The following is a 21,685-nucleotide window of genomic DNA, read 5'->3' on the forward strand; positions in this document are numbered from 1 at the left end:
CTGCCCCAGCCACTTTAATGTGTGCATCTGTCTTTACACAGGCGGGAGTTGGTTCCGACAAAAAGTGGAGACACGATTGTACAAAAACAGAAAAAAAAGCTCTAAAAATACATCCCTCCTGTCCTCCTTCTCTGGCGATCATTAACTCTATGTGTCCTGACCTGTTTTTGCCTCAGTTTTTTTCCTTCACTGCTCCTGTGGTATATTAAGCAAGTGAGCACAGAGCTGCCTCCTACACCAGTGCCTTATACTGCCACTGCTGCTGCTACTGCTGCTGTGATATCATTTCAACTCTCCAGTCTTGCTGCTTCTATCTTTTTCTTTTCTCTCTAACATATACAACCAGGCTTCGCACACACACAACCTCAGCTACGGAGTACTTTACGCAGTCATCCTTATAGTTCACTGTCTTGGAATACTTTTGAGGACACATCACAATCCTGGACTTGCTTCACAGCTGTAAATCCATATTCTGACATGCACTCATGTACAAATACAGAAAAACATACTCTCTCATCGTGCTTATTTCTGTTCCTGCATGACTATTGAAACTAATTCATTTATTTAGAAACCTTAGCAACACACACTCACTTACAAACACAATGCATCTCTCATCACCTTAAATAGACACACCTACACACAAGCGTTTTCCATGGTTACCTTCAAACTATGAAACAATGCTGATTCCAAGGCAACGGATTAAGATTGCATTACGTCTGTGGATGCCTGTTCTGATGCTTAGGATTGTGGTGGCTCAAACTCTGGTAATGTATGAAACATGCTCATAGGAAAAGTAATTATCCCATGTTTGCAAAACAAAAATGTACTGCCTGACTCTTTTTTCCTCTTTTCTGACGAGCTTTTTGCTGAAGAGATCTCTCTGTTTTTTTTAGATGTATTCTTTGTTAGATAAGTAATTGTGATGTGGGTGTGACTTTGAACTGGTTCGATAAATGTTGCTGAACTGGATTGATGTGTTCCTGGTGTTGAGGACCTGGATAGATATAATTTTCCAAAAAGGTTATAATTAATCGTTCTGAACTGGTTGGATATGTTTCTGTACTGGTTTGACATAAGTTTAGAAACATCACATGTTAGATATATGTTTGTGAACAGGATTAGAACACAGATCAATGTACTTAACTGCGCTTTTTTAAAGAGCTAAGAGAAATATTTCTGAACTGGTCAATAAGAGTTTTCAAATTGGTTTGAGACTTTCAAGTAAGATTGAGAGTGATGAAATCAGAGCTGAATAAAATCATTATTGTATGACAGTTGCAGAAGACTTGTCTGTTTTCTTAGCAGTAGGGGAGGCTTGGTAATTGACTGATTTAGTTTCTTCAGGTACCTCCTGCACATGTCACTGAAATTTATTTTGAGATGACCTTTATGGTTCATAAAGCAACTTTACGAACATGCTATCTCATTGCATGTCTGTGAGGTACATAAGTAGGGCTGGTTCGTTAAGAATAAAGATGAGAAGACATAACATTTTCTTTGAACCCTCTGGCTTTCAAGCAGTATTTATTTGTAGCAGTTCAACACTCAGTGGTGTCATCACTGTGGATTAAATAAATCTTCACCATAAGATCCTGGCATCTTGACAGCAACAAGTCAGCAACCTCTGTGGCATTCATAGATAAAAAGAGTCTATATACCAAACCAACTGCCGAGATTCATTTAAACATCAGAATGAGCTTTTTTGTCACTGTTCCCAAACACAATGAAAATCCTTATGGCTTCTCTCCTTTGTAGTTAATTAAACAGTACAATAATAAAGAAGATATTTTTAGCAGAAACAATAACCTTGAATTACACACAAATGAGAATATTACGCTGCACAGTGGTGCAGTGGTTAGAGCTGCGGCCTCACACCTCACAGAGGGTTCCTGGTTCGACTTCAGGTTTGGACATCTGGGCCTTTCTCTGTAAAGTTTGTATGTTCTCTCTGTGCATGCATCAGTTCTCTCTGGGTACTCCAACTTCCTCCCACAGTCCAAAGACTTGCTTGTTCATACCTGGTCACCCAAGATGGCGTCGCGGATGGCTGCCTCGTTGTCTTGGTGCGCATTGTTTTATCTTGTTTTCTTTGTAAATAGCGTTTTTACTTGTTATTATTCTATTTCTGTTATACACATTTTGCACCAAAACCACCAAAAAAATGTCCTTGTATGTGTAAACCTACTTGTCAATAAACCCTGATTCTGATTCTGGGTTAGGTTAGTCAGTGACTCTTAAAATTGTCTGTAGGTGTGAATGTAAATGTGAAAGTTTGTCTGTCTCAATGTGTCAGGCACACACAGCTATGTGTCAGGCACAAACGACTATGTGTCAGGCACACACAGCTATGTGTCAGGCACACACAGCTATGTGTCAGGCACAAACGACTATGTGTCAGGCACACACAGCTATGTGTCAGGCACATACAGCTACGTGTCAGGCACACACAACTACGTGTCAGGCACACACAACTACGTGTCAGGCACACACAACTACGTGTCAGGCACACACAGCTACGTGTCAGGCACACACAACTACGTGTCAGGCACACACAACTACGTGTCAGGCGCACACAACTACGTGTCAGGCGCACACAACTACGTGTCAGGCACACACAGCTACGTGTCAGGCACATACAGCTATGTGTCAGGCACGCACAGCTACGTGTCAGGCACATACAGCTATGTGTCAGGCACACACAACTATGTGTCAGGCACACACAACTACGTGTCAGGCACACACAGCTACGTGTCAGGCACATACAGCTACGTGTCAGGCACATACAGCTACGTGTCAGGCACATACAGCTATGTGTCAGGCACACACAACCATGTGTCAGGCACACACAACTACGTGTCAGGCACACACAGCTACGTGTCAGGCACATACAGCTACGTGTCAGGCACACAAAGCTACGTGTCAGGCACATACAGCTACGTGTCAGGCGCACACAACTATGTGTCAGGCACATACAACTACGTGTCAGGCACACACAACTATGTGTAGGGCCATGTTGACTGCGTCGTCTACGGACCTGTTGGCTCTGTAGGCGAACTGCAGAGGGTCCAGGAGAGGGTCTGTGATATCCTTGAGGTGTGAGAGCACCAGGTGCTCAAAAGACTTCATTACCACAGAGGTCAGGGCTGCGGGTCTGTAGTCATTAAGTCCTGTGGTCCTTGGCTTTTTGGGGACAGGAATGATGGGGACAGGAATCGGGACAAGGTCGACTCCAACAAGAATGCAGCTGTTATCACTAAAGATGAAAGTTAAAGGAATAGTCAGATGTCATCCTGGGAGCTATTAACGATTGTTTCGACCAGTTAGAGCATCTTCAATAACCTGCAAGCCTCTCAGAGTGATCTTGCTGGCTGGATGAACTCAGTAGAAGAAGGCTCAAGGTGCTGTGGAGCAGAATAAATGAATTTGGTTTTAATTTTGATTTCTTTTTTTGTTTTTCACTGGTCTGTTGTAATTGTTTCTTTTTTCATTCAACTTGAAACCTGAAAATAAGAATACTTAGTAAAAGAATCTCAAATAGTTAGCAGGGTTGTACTTTACTTCTGCTGCATGTCTACTGTACTGTACCGTACTTATGTATGAACAAGTGTCCTTAAAATTGATTTGCAGTAATTAGATTCTTTTTTCAGAATCTGATTAAAGTAGTGTTGTTTGTTTGTTTCTTAGATCCAGGGTTCCATTCATCCCCATGCCATCATCATTTTGCCGAATAGCGCTGGAACAGAGGTTCTGGTTTGCTACGAAGATGAGGGTGTCTATATTGACACATATGGCCGCATCACCAAGGATACAGTGCTACAGTGGGGGGAAATGCCAGCATCAGTTGGTAAGTAGGTCTTTCGTGATAACTGCTTTTGTTGGCCTTTCTCTGTCTGCAAAAGGGCAATAAGTTTAAATGTCATTAGACGAATATTCAGTGCCCTGACGCCTATAGTTACTTGAAAATGACACTTTGTACTTCCTTAATGACCTCATTGTGCAAGCCTCTTATATGAGAGGCATCACTGTGTAGGATGCATTGTAGACATTATCATTCACTGCGGCAGAGAGATGGCAGAGGTAGACAAACAGGTAAAAGTTAATTTACAGGATTCCCATTGTTACTGAAAAAGCTTGACATTTAAAAAATGTTTGTCAGGCTGGTGATGAATACCAGGAATGTCCATACCGTGACCATACCCAGGTATGGTCACGGTATGGAAAAGGGCGTACATGGCACTAGTGGTTCTAGTATTGCTTTTTTGCAAACATAAAACGTATAAAATGAATCAACTTCGTACAGGAAGTACCAGTCATTTATTATATATATAACCCCTAAAGCTTAACATATCATTGTGGACGGTCTGTAGTGAGTCTATTTACTCATATTCACACACAGAGCTCCTTAGTCCTCCGTAAGTCTATAGCTCTCTATATATCCACATCTATGTTCCTCTCCCTCTCTCTCTCTCTCTCTCTCCAGCCTACCTTCAGTCTAACCAGGTGATGGGTTGGGGAGAGAAGGCCATAGAGCTGAGGTCAGCTAACACAGGGAACCTGGAGGGAGTTTTCATGCATAAGAAGGCTCAGAAACTCAAGTTCCTGTGTGAAAGGAATGACAAGGTGGGAGTTGAACACTGCCAATGCATATGGATTTATCTTGCATTAGTACTACAGTCATATCAGTCACTTGTAAATGTTGTTCACAGGAAGCTACAGAATGTTGTGATAGTTTCCTGCCATGTCTTTTCGATCATCCTTCAACAAACAATACAGTTACATTCAGTGACTTTTTCTGTTGATTTTGTGTTTTTCTCGGTTAATTTTTCCATCTTAGTTTCTTCTTTCATTAACTTGAAAACTGTTCTGAGAATTGTCAGATTTTTGTTTTGGTTCATTTATCTTCTGTATTATTTATAATGAACTATATATCGTATGTGTCATTATGCATCATTTTATACATACCATTTATATGCATCAAAAATTTGTTTAACTAATGCTTCAAATTAAAATAGTGTTTTTAAATTGAAGTATCATTTCTCATTCCTTCCTTGTGTCTTTCTCTCGTTGAAGGTCTTCTTTGCATCTGTGCAGTCCGGAGGCAGCAGTCAGATTTACTTCATGACTCTGGGACAGAACTCGCTGTTCAACTGGTAATAACTGGACCTGTTAGTCTGGGATCAGCTGCTCATGTCTGCCTACGGTTTTCTGTGTTGACCTGGTGATGCTTTTTTATACTTGTGCTGACTGATGTTTGTACCATGGATAGCCGACAACAGAGATCTACTAAATGCGCCTGGATCCATACCTCTGTCCTCTCCTATTTCATGGAGCTGCACGTAGAAATTTCACATTGATTAGAACTTAGAAGTCCATGACTCCTTTCATAAATACTGGAACACAAATCAACCCTCCTTCAGCTAGACCTGAAGTTCAGCTTCAAAGGCCTTTAGTTCAGTGCCACCTTATCCATACATAGAAATGTCAAAAGGTTCAACTTGCAGTGTCAGCATATGAAATGTGAAAAGCACAAGAAGCATTATCTCATGTGGGAACTCGATAGTTAGAAAACCATCACTGCACCTTTGTGGCAGAAATTAAGACCTCCCTTTAGTGTTCTGTTATCCAAATCTGTCTGGAAACAAAACTTGATGGATTGTGTGGAACACCAGATCGTAGGTCAAAATCTGGCCTCAAGATTCCTTTCCTCCTCTCATGTGTGATACTGGAGACCTCCCCAGTCTGTTCAGTGTGTTCCACATTCAGTGGATCTCCTCTGGATACCTTCAACCTTTTTTTCCTTTCTAAAGAACTTCTATCAGTTTCTCTGCTAATCATGCATTCAGTTACTCGCTCTTATTTGCTATAACGATGCCTGGCTGTGGTGGATCATCTGCTTTGTTTCCATCTGATGAAAATCAGTCTTTGCACCCTGATATTCTCCCGGCACAGACCAGATGAGTAATGTTTCCTTCTCTGGGGTTCAGTCTCAGTTTGTTGTCATGCAAACAGTGTGTGTGATAAAAGGAGTTGATCTAGAAGAACTGAAGTCGACTCTTCTCCTGGACATCACCTGGGCAGGTCAAAGACTGTGTTTGGGGCTAAAATGCAGCCTTAGCAGGACGTTTGCTGTAGGTCATTCCATGTTTTGTTGCTATTGTTTTCCATTTTTTTCCTGATGATTTTCTTTAATCAATACCTCAGCAGTGTTATTTATGAAGGACTCAAACAAATTAGGCAATTAATAATCCTTATTTTATTGTTTCCATGTAATATGAATAGACAGTATTATTATACATTGCACTATCAAATGTGATATTATTGAACAAAGAGGTGAAAATCTAAGGATGACAACTCAGCATAGCAAGCAAAAAATCATAGATCCAAACAGTTACTTGTACATGTATCCTTAGCTGTAAATATAGAGTCATTTAAACCTTATAGTAATGATAAATTATAAATTATATAAGGCCAAATATATGAATTTACTGGAAGTCTACTATTATCTCTTGGTATACATACAGCAAAATGAGTTAACTCTGTGAATATGCCAACATTACTCTTAGGTCCCAGTTTGAGCATTCACTCCACCACAAACCAGGACCAAGTTATTGTAGTCGTCTTGTTCCATAAAAAGGACCTTAAGAGCCTTGTGTTGTGGAAATTAAATGTGGCAGGGAAGCAACAAAAGAAGTATAAAACAACCACAGTAACAGGTTCAAAATGCTTTTGTGCATCTATTTTGTACAGCTTAGGATGTAAATAATTTCATAAGATGCATTGTTTTCTAAATATTTTATAATTATCAAGCCATCTTTATGTGTGTTCAGAATTAAAAATTTTATGGATGTAAAATTTGATCCCAGGCTTTCTCTTTTTCTTTTTTTTTCTAACATTTTCAAAATGAGCTTCAAAGCAAGGAAGCAAAGATAAAGGCTTTGATTTATCAGCTTCCCTGAATCTAACTTTGTATTCATAAAATCACAATCGGCTCTTTTATTTGTAAAGATAAAGAAAAGACATGTTTCCTTAAAACTAATTTTCAATATCTTAATAACTTTCTGTTCTGTTCAAAAAATGCCAATTCGACATCACATCAGACACATTAGGGCCAAAAAACTCCCAGGAATGGTGTGTCTTGTGTATTTTAATTTAGCTAGTGTTCATGTATTCAATAGCATTAACGTATGCTTTAGATCTGTTTTTCTACCTTAAAATGTGAATTTGCAATTTGTCTATTTTTGGTCACTCAGATTGATGATATGATGTGTTTTAACTTAACGGCTTTATTTTATGTATGTTTTATATTCAGTGATACTTTTAAAAGAAGTACTGCAGCTGGTTCTGTGAGGAGATTTCAAACTTGAAAATGCTTTCTGATAATGACTGTTTAAAGCAGAATTGCTATTATATTTCTTACAGTATTCTTACAGTGTGCTCGAAATGAGGTAACATCCCCATGTTCCCAGGGTCACATTGTAAGAGGACTCTTTTTTTAAAAGGAGGTGGACATTTCAAATGCCCATTTAATAATTATAATTTGCCAAAAGTCAAGATGTTGAGGGCGTAGGTTTCAGTGATTAAAACATCACAAAGATCTCTTTATGTAGTCGTATGTGGAGCATTTTCAGCTGGAAAGTATCTGACCCTTGGAACGTGGGCCTCTGGGAGCTAAGAACCCTGAGAATATAGATACCCTCGCAGATACTATTTTTCCCTGAGACACCAGGCCAGATAAATATTAAACATGGCTACAGGGCATGCACATATTTGTGTTTCAGTGTTTTCAATTAACAATACTGGCCTAAATGAGTTCAGATGTACTGTATTTTTTTTTCTCAGAACAGTACATGTTACATATAGAATCTGTGCTACCTTGTGGTCAGCCAGCACAGCGCCGGCAGGTTTGGCCAGGTTCTTGAGCAAGATCCTGGCCATTAGAGTTCAGACAGATAGACAGTAGATCATTTTCTGTGTTGGCTGTGTTGTTCCCCTTAAAAGCAGTCACTCTAAATATTCCATTTGATATGTATATATCCGGGGCTAGTTTCACGCCTAATGTGTTATATATAGTAGTGTTATAGGTATAGTATAGGTTCATCCATTTGTCATCTAAAGCTAAACTTTGGAGACACAAAAAATTGTTATGGCTTAATAGAGACAAACTTCTGCGCTTGGTCTTCGTGTGCTAAGCATTTCACTGTCGCAGTAATGAGAAAGAGATCAGTGCGTCTCCACCTACACCTTCCCCTATTTAAGATGATGATAAATTCAGTTCAGGCCTTTAGTGACTCACATGTCTAACGCTTTCATTGTTCTCTCATGTGTCTCAGCAGCTGCGTTTTTGGTTCTATTCTTTGAAATATTTCCCGACTATATTTTATCAAATATTCTGCATAAATTACCGATTCCCATTTTTTTGCTGATTGGTGACATGGTGCCGACAATGCAGAGAAACGCTAATGAAAAGCAACTCCAACTTGCTAAATGGTTTGCTAAATTTGATTACTGCAAAATTACAGTATGTTTACTTTTTCTGTTCCTCGGCTGCATGTAGCACTTGTAGGATATAGATAATGGTCATGATAGGTAATGTCAATTAGAGCATATATATTCTAATCAGAAAGACTTTATTAATCCCCAGGGGGAAATTTGGGCGTTACAGTTGCTCTGACACAGACAAGCATAGAGAAATATATGGCATAATAGAAGTAAGAAAAAATGTCAAATATGTGCATTATATATACAATAAAATGCACATATCTGACATTTTTTCATACTGTTCTGAAGTTTTTTAATTTTAAATTTTTTTTATGGATTAAACTTTTTTTGCAAAAGAAACAATGTGTTATGTCTTCTCCCAGAAGTGTCAGTATTATTATTTCTCAGCCAGTGTTTGCACTAAGGTTTGTTGATGAGTTATGCAGCTCTAAAGAAAGTGTGTTTTTGTGTGGGAGGGTGATAGGCCAGAATTCAGTGTGTCAGAGAAGGCAGAACAGAGGAGATAGTTACTGGCTAACAGAAGGAACATGGATGTTGCTTTAAAATGCAAACCAAAAATTGATAAAGTTTAAAGAGGCTATGATTTAAAATTAGAATTAAAAAGTTATCTTTTGTTGTTGTGTTTGTTTTTGCTGTAGTCTACAGTGTCATATAACTAATGAAGAACTTGTTGAGATCAAAAGCCAAGACTGAGCCAATAACAATGCCAGCATTCATCAAGGAGGGCCAAACTGCAAATGTGGATTGAGAAGGTTTAGATAATGTTGGCTATAAAAGGAAGAAGGAGGGAGAAGAAGTGAGAATGGTGAGGAGACAGACAGTTATCATAAGGAGTACAACTTTAAGGTTTAGGTTCTTGCTCACTATGAAGCACAAGCTGTTAATGATCTATAGAAGACTGGTAGACTGTCCCCAAAATGTTATGTGTAACCAACAATTTACAATTACTGGTCTAATGTCATAGACTAACTTACTAAAGTTACCAACTGCTTGCAATTTGTAGTTAATTTCAAACAGGATGGTTATGTTCTTATAAATTGTAAATAAGTTAAAGGTTGAAAATATACAATTATATGGATATATATTTATGAAGATATATTCCCCTTAACTGTTTCGTTTGTGTACGATCATGAAGTTGATCTTTTATTAAATGTTTTGCTCTGGACCCATGTTTGATGCATCATTTACTGTAGCCCCTCTGCTTTGAGATGAACACACACTAACTTCTGCTTCCATGTAACGGGGCATGAAGTAGTGTAACAACAATAAAGATGTTAAAATTAAGTGGTGTGTTGTTTGCTTTAAAGGTTCATACTGATATTTCTATCCACCTACAATTTAGTTTGAACACTGACTCATCAGAAACTTTGAAACCAGGTCACTTCTTAAACTGCTGCACTGTGTTCAGCAGCTTAAACAGTTCATCTGTCAGGACAAAAGACTGTCGATGTTCGGACGAAGCAGCCAGCATAAGATTTTGCTGTTTTGATTTTGTTGTGATAAAAAAGATATGCCGATGCCTTTGACTTTTTTACTCATTTAATCAAAGCCATCTATAATCACATAAAAACATAATCATATCTTTAGATGCTGAAAAAGCTTTTGACAAGGTTAGCTGGAAATGTATTTTCAATGTTCTCAAAAGGTTTGGTTTTGGAGAGTCATTCATCCATTGGATAAACATACTTTACACGTCACCTATGGCCCCAATAACCACAAATAAATGAAATCCCTGGACTCACTCACCAACCACTTCTACTGGAAAAATAAATAAACAAAAATCGCACTTGCAAAAGAAAAAAACTCATGGCGGTCTAGAAGCTCCAATCTTCTAACAGTATTTTCTAGCAAATCAAATACAGTACATAATCAAATGGATACAACAACCACAACACAATAACTCATGGATAGACTTAGAAAAATCCCAATACCAAAATATTTTAATTACAGACTTAATCTTTCTCCCTCAGTCAATAAAAAAACATAATCTCTTTAAAAATACAGTAATCTCAACCACTCTGACAGCCTGGTGGAAAGCTAACACGACAAGGAAATCACCACTTACACCCTGTATATACACACCAATCTGGCATAACCCCGACTTTCTGATAGGTAAAGCTCCTATTTACTTTCGTACATGGCATCACAAAGGTATCACTCACCTTCATCATCTATTTGAATATCAGTTTATAACCTTAAACAGAATAATACAGAAATATGGAGTAGGGAACCATCTAATTTTTGAATACCAACAGCTTAAATCAGTCATCAAATCTAGGATAAACATATTCAACAATCCGCTCAACCCCCTCCAAACTAGGCTACCCCGACTTCTGGACCCAAATCTGCAAAAATATTTTCCTTATGACCAGTAACACAACACATAACTTCTGTGTAGCAGTCACAAACAAACTCTCGCAAATTCTGTAAAGTAGAATCCCTCCACCACCATCCCTCTGTTTGCTCGGCAACATCACACAAACAGACCTCCCTATCAAATACAGAAACCCTCTTCTCATATCTCTAACTATCGCCAAGAAAACAGTTCTGCTAAACTGGAAGTCAAAACAATCACTGCACATCAACCACTGGCTTAACCTTCTCATAGAATTCATCAATAGAAGAAATGGCAGCCTCTCACAGAAGCATTTTATCGGCTTTCAACGAAAACCTGGGACCCATTCCTTAGTCTTCTTAAATTACAAACCACCACCACTGAGTCCTGACCCTGCGCACAACGCCAGTGAGCTTTACTTAACATCATCTTTAGCTTCTTTGTCTCAGTAATCTTAATCTTTTATTCTCAGTGTAATGTTATATATTATAATTTCATAAATATAATTATAATTATGAATATATATACATTTTAGTATTTACCATAATAGTATTATTACAATTAATTTTCAGAGCCAACAACCTAATCACCACAAATTTCTACTTTTTAAATTTTTTTTTACTATTTTTTAGTTTTTTTAAATTATTTTTCCTGTTTGTTTGTTTGTTTGTTTGTTTGTTTGTTAGTTTTTTCCCTGATTTCCTTCAAAATATTATTTACGCATTTATTGATCATTATTCTATTTCTATCTCTTTCAAATTTATTTATTTATAAAATTGTATAATATGTAATATTGTATATTATACACTAACAATTAGAAAAACCCTCATTATCAATACACATGCAGTCATGCAGTCACATTGCAGGCATGTTTTGTTTTCTTGTTTCTTTTTTTTTTTTTTACTATTATTGCTGCTGTTAGTATTTTCAAAGCCAATAACCTCATCAACAAGTTTTATTTCTGGTTTTTACTTTTATTTTTATTTATATAGATTTATATTTTATTTTAAATGATATTTTCATCATTTACTCCCCGTTAAAGATCCGTTATTTTGAATGTAAATAAAGTAACTAAATGCATTAACTACAACAACATAAATGTATGTATGTCTGTATGTATATGTGCATGTAACACAGACAAACACTTGCGACTTTGATTAATAATATCCATATCTCTTATACATATAGGTATATAAAGAATTAAACATTTGCGGTAAGATGCGGGACCGGCCGGGGTGGGTACAGGGTGGGCTGGGGCTTCATGTCCGGCTGTCTGGTGGTATGGCGGTGCATCTGACTAGGGCGGGTGGAGAGTGGGGTTGGCGGGGCCTACCTCTGCACCAACACTTTTGAAAAGGGGGGGTGTATACAATCAAAAATAAATAAAGTAATAATAATAATAATAATAAATAAATAAATAATTTATAAGAAATAAAATAAAAAGAAAGAAAGAAAGAAAAAAACAGGCATGTGCTCCCTCACTGGACAGACTCCCTCCCCAAGGGTCTGGGAGTGGTCCGTGTACAGGACGGGCCATGAGATTTGGGGCGTCTCTGTAGCTGGCCAGCATTCACCTCTGGGCCTGGGTGAGGCCCCATGTACAGGACGGCTCACAAAAAAAATAAATAAATAATAATAATAATAATAAATAAATGTAAAAAATATAAATATATTAATAAAGGGTGTTTGTGTGGGGGGGGGCCTCGCTGACCTGTCCTGTCTTTCTCCTGTCGGGGCTTCGGGGTTTGCCTCTAGGGGCCGGGGGTCGGGGGTCTCGCCTCTCCGATGCCCCGGTCCGGCCTCACCCCTCATTGCTATATAACTTTTGATTAGATATCATAATACTCATTATAATACTAAATATAATATTGTACATTATATCACATTATATCACATTATATACATTATATCATATCCTATTATATTGTATTGTGGTAACATGTCATTATATTGTTATATTATATTATTTGGTGGTTGCCTATGTTATTAGGTTGAACTATGTCATTATACTTCATAAAGACTAAAATATTAAAATTATATGACATTGTAGAATTCCATACGCACAATTCCTGTACAAAGCCAGGAACAATTTATTACCAAATCACCAACAGAGAATGTTTCATGAAAGAGAGGGAAGGTATGATTTACCGGAACAATTACATTTTAAAATACATAGATGTCGAACAACAGTGAAAAAATTCTGTATAACCAATAATGGAGTAAGACTATGAAACAGACTGAGTGTGGATCTGAAACAATGTCCAAGCATCAACCAGTTTAAAAATGATTTTAAACTAATGTATTTATGTTTCAATCACAGGACTCTTCTTGATCTCAATCAAGAAGAGTCCTGTGGTCCTCACATATTGTTTATTTACTTGTTTATTTATTCTATTTATCTTCTATTGTTAGCACAGACAAATATGGTTAGTTAGTTGTGTTTGTGAGTTTTTTGATAGGGATGCAGAGTAAACTAATTACTAATTAGTTACGAAGTGGAAAAGGGGTAGGATTAAATAAGATGATGCTGCTTCCTGCTCGTTTTCGAACATGTTAATATTGTTCAGTTGTTTTCAATTGTTTTTAAGTATTTTCTTTTGTTCTTTTTTTTTTTTTTCTGCTGTTGCTCTTTTTTTCTTTTTGTATTATTCTCACGTGTTCGAAATAAAGCCTTCATTCATTCATTCATTCATACTATATATAATGTTTATGATAATTATTATACTACCCTATTAATACAATACACACACAAACACACACGCACACACACACACACACACACACACACACACACACACACACCAAACACTTACACTGTCGTAACTTTTCTATGCTAATGGTTGTTTGTTTGTTTGTTTGTTTGTTTGTTCTGTTTATTTGTTTGTTTGTTTCTGTTCAATGTCACTATCTTGTTTGTCATGTTAATCCACAAATAATTAAACAATTAAACAAGTTGAATTTGCCCCATGGCAACATTGTACAGCTCTGAAGGCTAGAATTACATTTTTATAGGAAAGCATCAATCATACAGCTTTCCTCTTGGTATGAACACTGCTTTTTTCTCTCCCTCTTCTGTCTTTCCTTTTTGGTTTTTCTTCCCTTCTTCTTTAATCTACTACATCTCTCTGGCTCTGTTTCAAGGCTAAAGCCCAGGCAAAAGTGACTTTAACATGAGTTCTTTGGCCAGCTAATGGCCTGTACTTGCAAAAACAAGATTTATATTAACAATTTAAATTTGCTATCAAATTATCAACCTTCTCCTACGTCCTTCATGGTTCTTCTGTTTGTTAAATATTGTAAAGAAAGTGTCTCTCAGTCTCTCAGCCTCAGCCTCGCTCTCATTTCCAGTGGTCTCATCTCATGTATCCTCCGAAGACTCACTGGCACCAGTGGCATGTTTCCTGGCCCCTCTCACACTCTTGGATGAAGTTATGTCATCAAGCCTCCACCACCGCTCCTCATCCACATATTCCTTCTTTTGATATCATATGAGCATATTCTTTGCTTTTTGTGATCCATAAACATTTGTTAAGTTCTACAAATGTCTTCTCGCTGTCTGTTACACTTACCCTTGTTTCCATGGATGTTTGCTGATAACATAATCTTACACAGAGACAGGGGAGGCAGTCCTTTGGTCAGATTTCAGTTTCACTCCCTTTACCTTTGAATTGGAGCTCTGCCTTGAAATGAGTCTGTCACTGTTGATGAACACTATACTCTGCGCTAAATTTGTCCCTTTAGTAGCCCTCTGACTGAAACCCTCATGTCCCATGCCCCCCAACCCCCACCCCACCCCACACCACACCACACACACACATTCAATAGCCTCAGATCCCTCCTAACCCCATTCCACCATTCCACCAACACAGCCCCCCTCAACACTCACACTTGCTCCTGTCTGTGTGATTGTGTGTAAATGTGTGTGTCAGCTCGCCCTGAGCAGGAAGCCTCCGGTGACCAAGCCATGACTGGCAGCCACACAGTCATATAGCAGTTTTGCATTTAGCTTTTGGATCATATACTTTCTTTTGGATCATTACCTCAGCCTGCTTGGAACAGACAGGTAAGGTGGGAAACATTTTGGTTCATGTTTTCTACTGTTGATATAAAGCGGATTGTTGAAGGCCCAGAGGGGCCTGTGCTGCATACACATGTCGTGATCAACATTAGAATTTAAACATGTTATTATGATATGAACCTGTCTTATCCTTACCTTTCATTTCTGTTCTGAACATATCCAGATTGAAGAAAAAAACGACACATTTTGGCAAAGGTAGAAATTCAGTAAAGGTACATTCTATGTCAGGGTTTGAACATGTGTTGCGAGAGAGACTCAGACTCTCATTTTTATTTGCACTGAGAAAAGAAACCAAAAGTAAAGGTAATCAGGTCATCAAAACCAGCAATTCGCTTGGTAAAGGGCCATGAGCTTCGTGATACTAAATGTTATTGATACAGCAGGCAGTGCTGGGCTGAATGAGTTAGCAGTCAGAAAGAAGAGCACAGCTGGGATGATCTGTGTGTTGCTAAATTTATATGCTGTGTCATCTATCTATCTATCTATCTACCTATCTATCTATCTGTCTATCTATCTATGAAATGTAGAGTCTTATCATCTCTTTTTGATAGACATCTATATATCTTGATATGCATTTGTATCTGTTTATCCATCTACATCTAAGTTTTCGGTCTGCATCTCTAAACGTTTGCTACAGGATAATGTTACTGTATATATTTGGGTACGTGTGTGTGTGTGTGTGTGTGTGTGTGTGCGCGTGTGTGTGTGCGTGTGTGTGTGCGTGTGCGTGTGCGTGTGTGTGTGTGCGTGTGTGTGTGTGAGCCGCTGTGTTGCCAGGGATACAAATCATGTCTCAGAGCCTCAAAATGCTGCAGTGGATAAGAAATCTGTTACATCCGTTTGGGAGTTTAAAGGGTATGAGTGGGAAAAAGTATGTTAGTTATATAGCCGGCTGGGTGAGGCAACACAAGACATAGCAGCCAAAGCTGAGTGGGTGGCAGAGTGTGTGTGGGGGGGGATTCACAGTGCAAGCCTGGCATGCCTGTATGACGCTGTGTTCAGCTGCTGAGCTCTGATTGGTGGACAGAGAGATCAGGTGACCCAGTCCAGGCTAAATCGGTCCCCCCAGCAGACAAGTTGAGGAGTTAGGAGAATTGGAGAGTTGAAGGTGGAGGGTTAAGAGTTTTTTCACCGGCTTACAGCAAGTCAGGAATTCCCAGTTCCTTTACACAGAATTAGAATAAGAAATCACCTTTTAAATGGCACTAGGCATTGCATTATATAGGTCATAATACAAAGTGGGGTCTGTAGAGTTAGAGTGTGGAAAACACAGAAACTTTGCACAGGGTGAGGTCTGTGTTGATTTGGACACAAAATCTATCTATAAGATTGCCAGAGTTTAACACTTGAATTGATGGCGTCATATTCTCCTCGGCTATAGGTATGGCAGCGTTGGTCTGTCTGCCAGTCAGTCGGTCTGTCCAACACTATGGTCCAGGCTAAAGTGTCTCACCTTTTCATCATGCATCACTTATGGCTCAAAGTTCTCACATTGAAACATCTACTCGACGGATTGGTGCAAAAATATGATACAGAGATGCATGGTCCCCAGACCTAATGACTTCGGTCTCAGGTATACCTGACTTTTCATATTCCATCGTCAGATAAATAATATAAATTGTCCAATAATCTGATTCATAAATACTCTTCTCTCAGCTGTACCTTGTATTAAGTGTGAATTAGCAAATGTAAGAATGCTAACCTTATAAACTACAATGGGGAAAAAGATAAACAGTATTGCTTTACATCAGCACATCAGCTTTATCTGTGTGAGCATGTTAGCATGCCTATGTTAGCATATCACTTAAAGCACTGCTGTGCCAAAGAATATCCTTCCAGAGCCTCCAGCATGGCTGCAGATTTAACACACTTCATACTCCTCTAACAAGACTATTTGTGTCATCACTTAGTGATGAAGTGCTTAGATCAAACTGTTATCTCCCTCGGTAACACCAAAGTGCAAAGCTGCACAGGGCAACTTCATGCACTTGACGGTACTTACCAGTCATTTCTATGAGTGTAAATAAAGAATACTCTATTATAATGAGAGATGCCTCAATGAATACACTTCCACTAAATGTATTATCGTTATTGTTATTATTATTGTTTCAATGACGTGTCAGTGAACATACAAAAATGTAAAATATGAAATGCTGTCATCATTCTACACATTGTTCATTATACAAGACTACATACTGTGAAGCAGCCTTGCAATGATCCACTCACAATTTATTCCCTCTGGTTTAATGTTAGTTGGTTGGTGAAGGTCCATTTTAAATGAAGCTGATTGGCTCTTCTACCATTGTGTGTGTGTGTGTGTTTTCTTCACAATAATGTACATGGTGCATGAAGTGTACACTGACTATACAGGAGTCGTACTCTTTGCTTGAGTAGGTCTTGTGTGTGTTTCGGTGCTGCATGCATGCAAGTGTCCTGCAGTGGCTGACTGTATTTTTTTCAATCAAAGCAGAGCCCACAGACTTATGTAATGATTGATCACTGCTAGATTTCAACCTGGTCCTGCTGCTAGAATGTGCTGCTGCAGTGCTAAATCTGTACACAGCTGAGAGCTGCTGGTGGCTGAGGGCTTCATGGTGTTGTATGAAGGGCTGGAATTACACAGTGGGTGGTTTGTTTAAATTTAACAAGGTGGATTGTGGGTAGGTGTTGGTGTTGGTTTAGCCCTCTTTTCTCCTGAGAGCTCTTCATTAACCAGAATGGATGTCTGAGTCTGTTGGTGGAATTCGGGTCACTTAATGAATAATAACAATTCATCCATCTATGAGAGAAACACAGGGCACGTTTTGTCTGAAACGAAAGTGTAGATTTGGAAATTAAAGGAATTAATATACTGTGTGTGGTATGTTATCGATTTGATGTTGCTGAAAGATTCAGGCAAAAAGATATTTCTATGCCAACAGCTGAAAAACAAATCTCCTAGTAGTGTTTTACTGTAAATTTCCCACCCAGTCATACATCTTATGAACACTTGTCTGAATGATTTGCCCACCATGACTCATCCTGAACATTTAACGCCATCCTGTCTGGTGAGAAATGGTAGCTCTGCCTTTGCAAACAGTTCTGAAATAGAAAGCACAGCCATCTTTAATCTCTCCCGTGTAGAAGAGTTGGTGGGATGATTGTCCCAGGAGGGTGTTAAAAATACCAGCCATTATTCATTGGCACATTAACTCAGGAGTTGTGTGCCATAGGTCAATCCTTAACTGCAACAGCAGAATATCTCATTTCATTTGTTGTGTATTTGCATAACCAGAAATAAAAATGTGAAGATGTAAACTAGTCAAAATTATGAATTAAAATCATTAAAATCAGAATTTCTATTTTGACAATGACAGAAGGAGAAATTCATAAATAACATGCACAACAACATAGAAGTCCAGGTTTCATATGAATCATTTTTACTTGAAAAGTTTTACTGAAATATAAGATTACCGTGAACATTTTCTGTGTCATTTCAGCTACTGTAAAAACACAGGCAATATAAACCCAGCAGGCGAGCATGTTGGGAGCCATTTGTGATCTAAATGTGGTCCTCAAAGCTCCAGTGAGGAACTTTGGGTGTGTGTTCATTTTGGCGCCCCCTGTGGACAAAACTGTACCTCTTATCTCTTTGCTGATTTTGTCCTGTACATGCTTAAGTGGTGTTTTTAACAAAAAAACAGTCATAAGTTATCACTCACTTTAAATTTTAGCCCTGAAAAACATAAACAAAGGCAGCGTGCAGTTAAAGTTAATACAATCTCAAAGTTCTAAGTTTTGTTCTATTTGGCAGCTCCTTTGGCGATTAAAGGGAATTGTGGGCACATACGTCCCAGTTTAACCAGACGTCTACCTCCCTTTGTTGCGGTTGTAACTCTTGATTTTCCTGGCTGACGGTCGCTTTCCTTTTCACTTTCACTTATTTTTGAAGTTGTATCTGTAGTCATCCATCTTTTCTTTGTTTGTTCAGCCATAGTAGATTACTGTTTACTCGCAACACTTGCAGAGAGCGGAAATGCACCCACGTAGCTCCGCCTACCCTCTCTGGCAGACCAATCACTGCTGGCTGATGGAAAACACGTCACTAACTGGGCGCCGCTTGAGATTTTTTCCGTGAAAGTCACTACAGACACCCAGTCTGTAATTCTGCAAATGCAAAGGCTTTCATCAGTGGGCCATAGGCTCAATCACCATTGTGTTCCCTCATTCGGCTATACATTACATAACAGACATTTATTTAAATAAAAAGCTTCCAGATTATCACTTTAATCACTTCGTCTGACACCTACCCCCTGCCAGCGGGGGCATTAAAAGTAAATATATAGGGAATAATCAATTTTCTCGCTGATGGTCTGGTTTGCTTTTTTAGGTCATATAGAGTAATCAGAATTAATTTCAGTCTGTTTCATAACTAGTGAGAAACTCCTCACAGGAGCTTTAAATTATGGATGAAAATCCAAAAGCAGCCTGTCGCGTCACACCGAAGTAAGGGTCACTAGTTTATTGCGTCAGTCAGGGACTGCAGAACGCTTGTTTTGATCCCCACAGGAGCACAGTGGTCATGGACAGATTCTTATATAAATGGATGAAATAGAACTGGTAATACATTCCTTTAATAAATGTCAGATCTGATTCAGCTAAAATAACCCATGTCTAAATAGAACAACAAAACATTTCTTCAATATAAGAGGACTTATATTAATAATTATGAATATTCCTGTGGTAATTTTGCTTTAGATTCCACATATGCAATCATTAAAGTCTTTTAAAGAAGCAGATTTTACACTGTTGTGTTTACTCTTCATGATGAGCACTACTCATCCTGTGACAGGAAGTTGTATATTTGTTTGTGACTCAAGAGGAGCAATCCAAAGTTTTCAAGGCTGAATTCTGATGGCGACCTTGTGATTTCATCTGGTTGGTCTCAGTTCAGGCTCGAGAATTTTAAAAGGAAACCTGTTACACTTGTTGTGTCTTAGGTCATGATGGCACATTGAAACATGCCATGTTGATGCCAACAAATTGCATCATTTAAGAATCAAATCATTTTTAGGAGCCATACTAGCGATTAAAGTCAATATCCTGTTCTCTGATGCTTTGATTTTGACTGTTACTTTTTATAATCTTTGTGACATCCTAAACTTCACAGAAATGAAACACTAACATTTTTGGATTGGCCTTTGATAGGAACCTTTACTTTTTGGATCATTGGATCATATTGAACTTGTCCACCGCTTTCTGCATGTCTCCAACCAACTCTTGCTTGCATGGCAACAGATATGTAGAGGCTGTTTGAATGCAGCTATAAAAACTTTGTTGTTCAACAAAGAAACAATTGATAGGAGGGGTTCAGCATCAGCTGTTGTTTCATCCAAAGGCTTTTAACTAAGATACGCACAAACACACAAGCACACCTGCTGGGAGTGATTATCTGAGGGGAAAACTGGATGTAGACAAGGATTTGTAAATGCTGTGGCTATTTTTTCTTAGGCTATGCTTTGGTCCCTGTATAGCACTTCCATAGGCAGACTGTCAGAGGGGAAAAACTCTGAATAAAAAACTAAAGGGGCATAAAGATCAAATAGAAGCAAAGATCAGGCGTGAAGAAAGTTTAAGCCTCCACTGTTTATCTGTGTGTGTCTCGCTAATGGAGACTCAGATTTATCTCAGGTCAGAGAGTCTCTGCTGTGCTCAGGAGTTTAATTTAGCCTGGAAACCTGAACCTCAGCCTCCTCTGTCAGCTCCTTCTCTTGGCTCAGGACTTAACCACAGAGTGCAGCAGGCGGGGATTTGTGTGGAGTTTTGGGTGAGAAATGATTAATGTCTTCATATACCTTTAATATGCATACTGTTTGATCAAAATGAGAATGTGAAGGCCACCTTAATGTATGGAATGGAAACAATGCATTTGTTGGCAGTGAAAAGGTACATAAATACAACCACCAGGGAATACAGGGTTATGTCAGGATCTGTTAATTGCAAATGTATAATCAAATGTTTCACTCCTACACTAAACCTTTGCTTAACTGTGGCACTATGTGTGTGCAGGTGCGTAAAAGTATTCTGTGTGTATCTGCATGTTAATGGTAAAGCTGTGGAGATGGCTGAATAGCACACAGGAGCTGATGAGATCCAGTTTCTGTTACATGCTACAACTTCAACATGACAAAGATAAGGATACATTCTCGTAATTTATATTCATTTATTTTGTTTTTTTTGCAAAAATCTCCCCCCCCAAAAACAATTTGGATACCAATGCAGCCATGTCCCTATTGTTATACGAATACTATAAATAATCAAGCAACAAGATACTGTCCTCCTTTAAAGTGGGGGTTCGGTGTGTGCAGCCCAGGGATGCCAACATCCAAACCCAGTGAGAAAACTACCTCGCTGCTGTCATCAAACTGACCTCTGTTGGTCTTGGGGGTTGTATTCATCCCACCTTGGTCTCTCCCCACAGGCCTGAAAGCCTCGCCCTCCTGGTGGCCATAATCATCTTAATAAATTATTTTCTCCATAAAACAAATTTCAACAAAATCCAGTTGTAGCAGCCGCCCCCTTCAGGCCTGGAGCCCTTCTTTAGTGATGCCTGGATTTGCAGCATTTGTTTTCTGGGTTTGCGTTTTAAAATTTTCATTGTATTTGCACCGTGTTGTATGTTAATGCATCTGTCTGACTTTTGCAGCACATTTTTAATATTTTTTTTCATTTGCAGTGTTTCTGGCATTGCATTGTGATTTTGTGATTTTGAATTTGTATTGTTTCTGATTTTG

At 38.5% G+C, this 21,685-nt stretch overlaps 1 protein-coding gene across 3 annotated transcripts in view; it reads left to right on the top strand.

Moving 5' to 3' along the window:
* Positions 1-9,783, top strand: part of LOC138598026 (mitogen-activated protein kinase kinase kinase kinase 4) — a 65,000-nt gene extending 55,217 nt beyond the window's left edge. For all 3 annotated transcript variants that reach the window (XM_069669677.1, XM_069669678.1, XM_069669679.1), the window contains 3 exons: positions 3,685-3,844; positions 4,481-4,620; positions 5,071-9,783. In XM_069669677.1, the coding sequence (XP_069525778.1) occupies positions 3,685-3,844; positions 4,481-4,620; positions 5,071-5,154 (384 nt within the window). In that variant the 3' untranslated portion in view covers positions 5,155-9,783. The remainder of the gene's footprint in view (positions 1-3,684; positions 3,845-4,480; positions 4,621-5,070) is intronic.
* Positions 9,784-21,685: the final 11,902 nt, after the last annotated feature.

This window comes from Semicossyphus pulcher, unplaced genomic scaffold (assembly GCF_022749685.1).
Source record: "Semicossyphus pulcher isolate SPU_LCO1_2020_fin unplaced genomic scaffold, fSemPul1.0.p SCAF_2, whole genome shotgun sequence".
Taxonomy (NCBI): domain Eukaryota; kingdom Metazoa; phylum Chordata; class Actinopteri; order Labriformes; family Labridae; genus Semicossyphus; species Semicossyphus pulcher.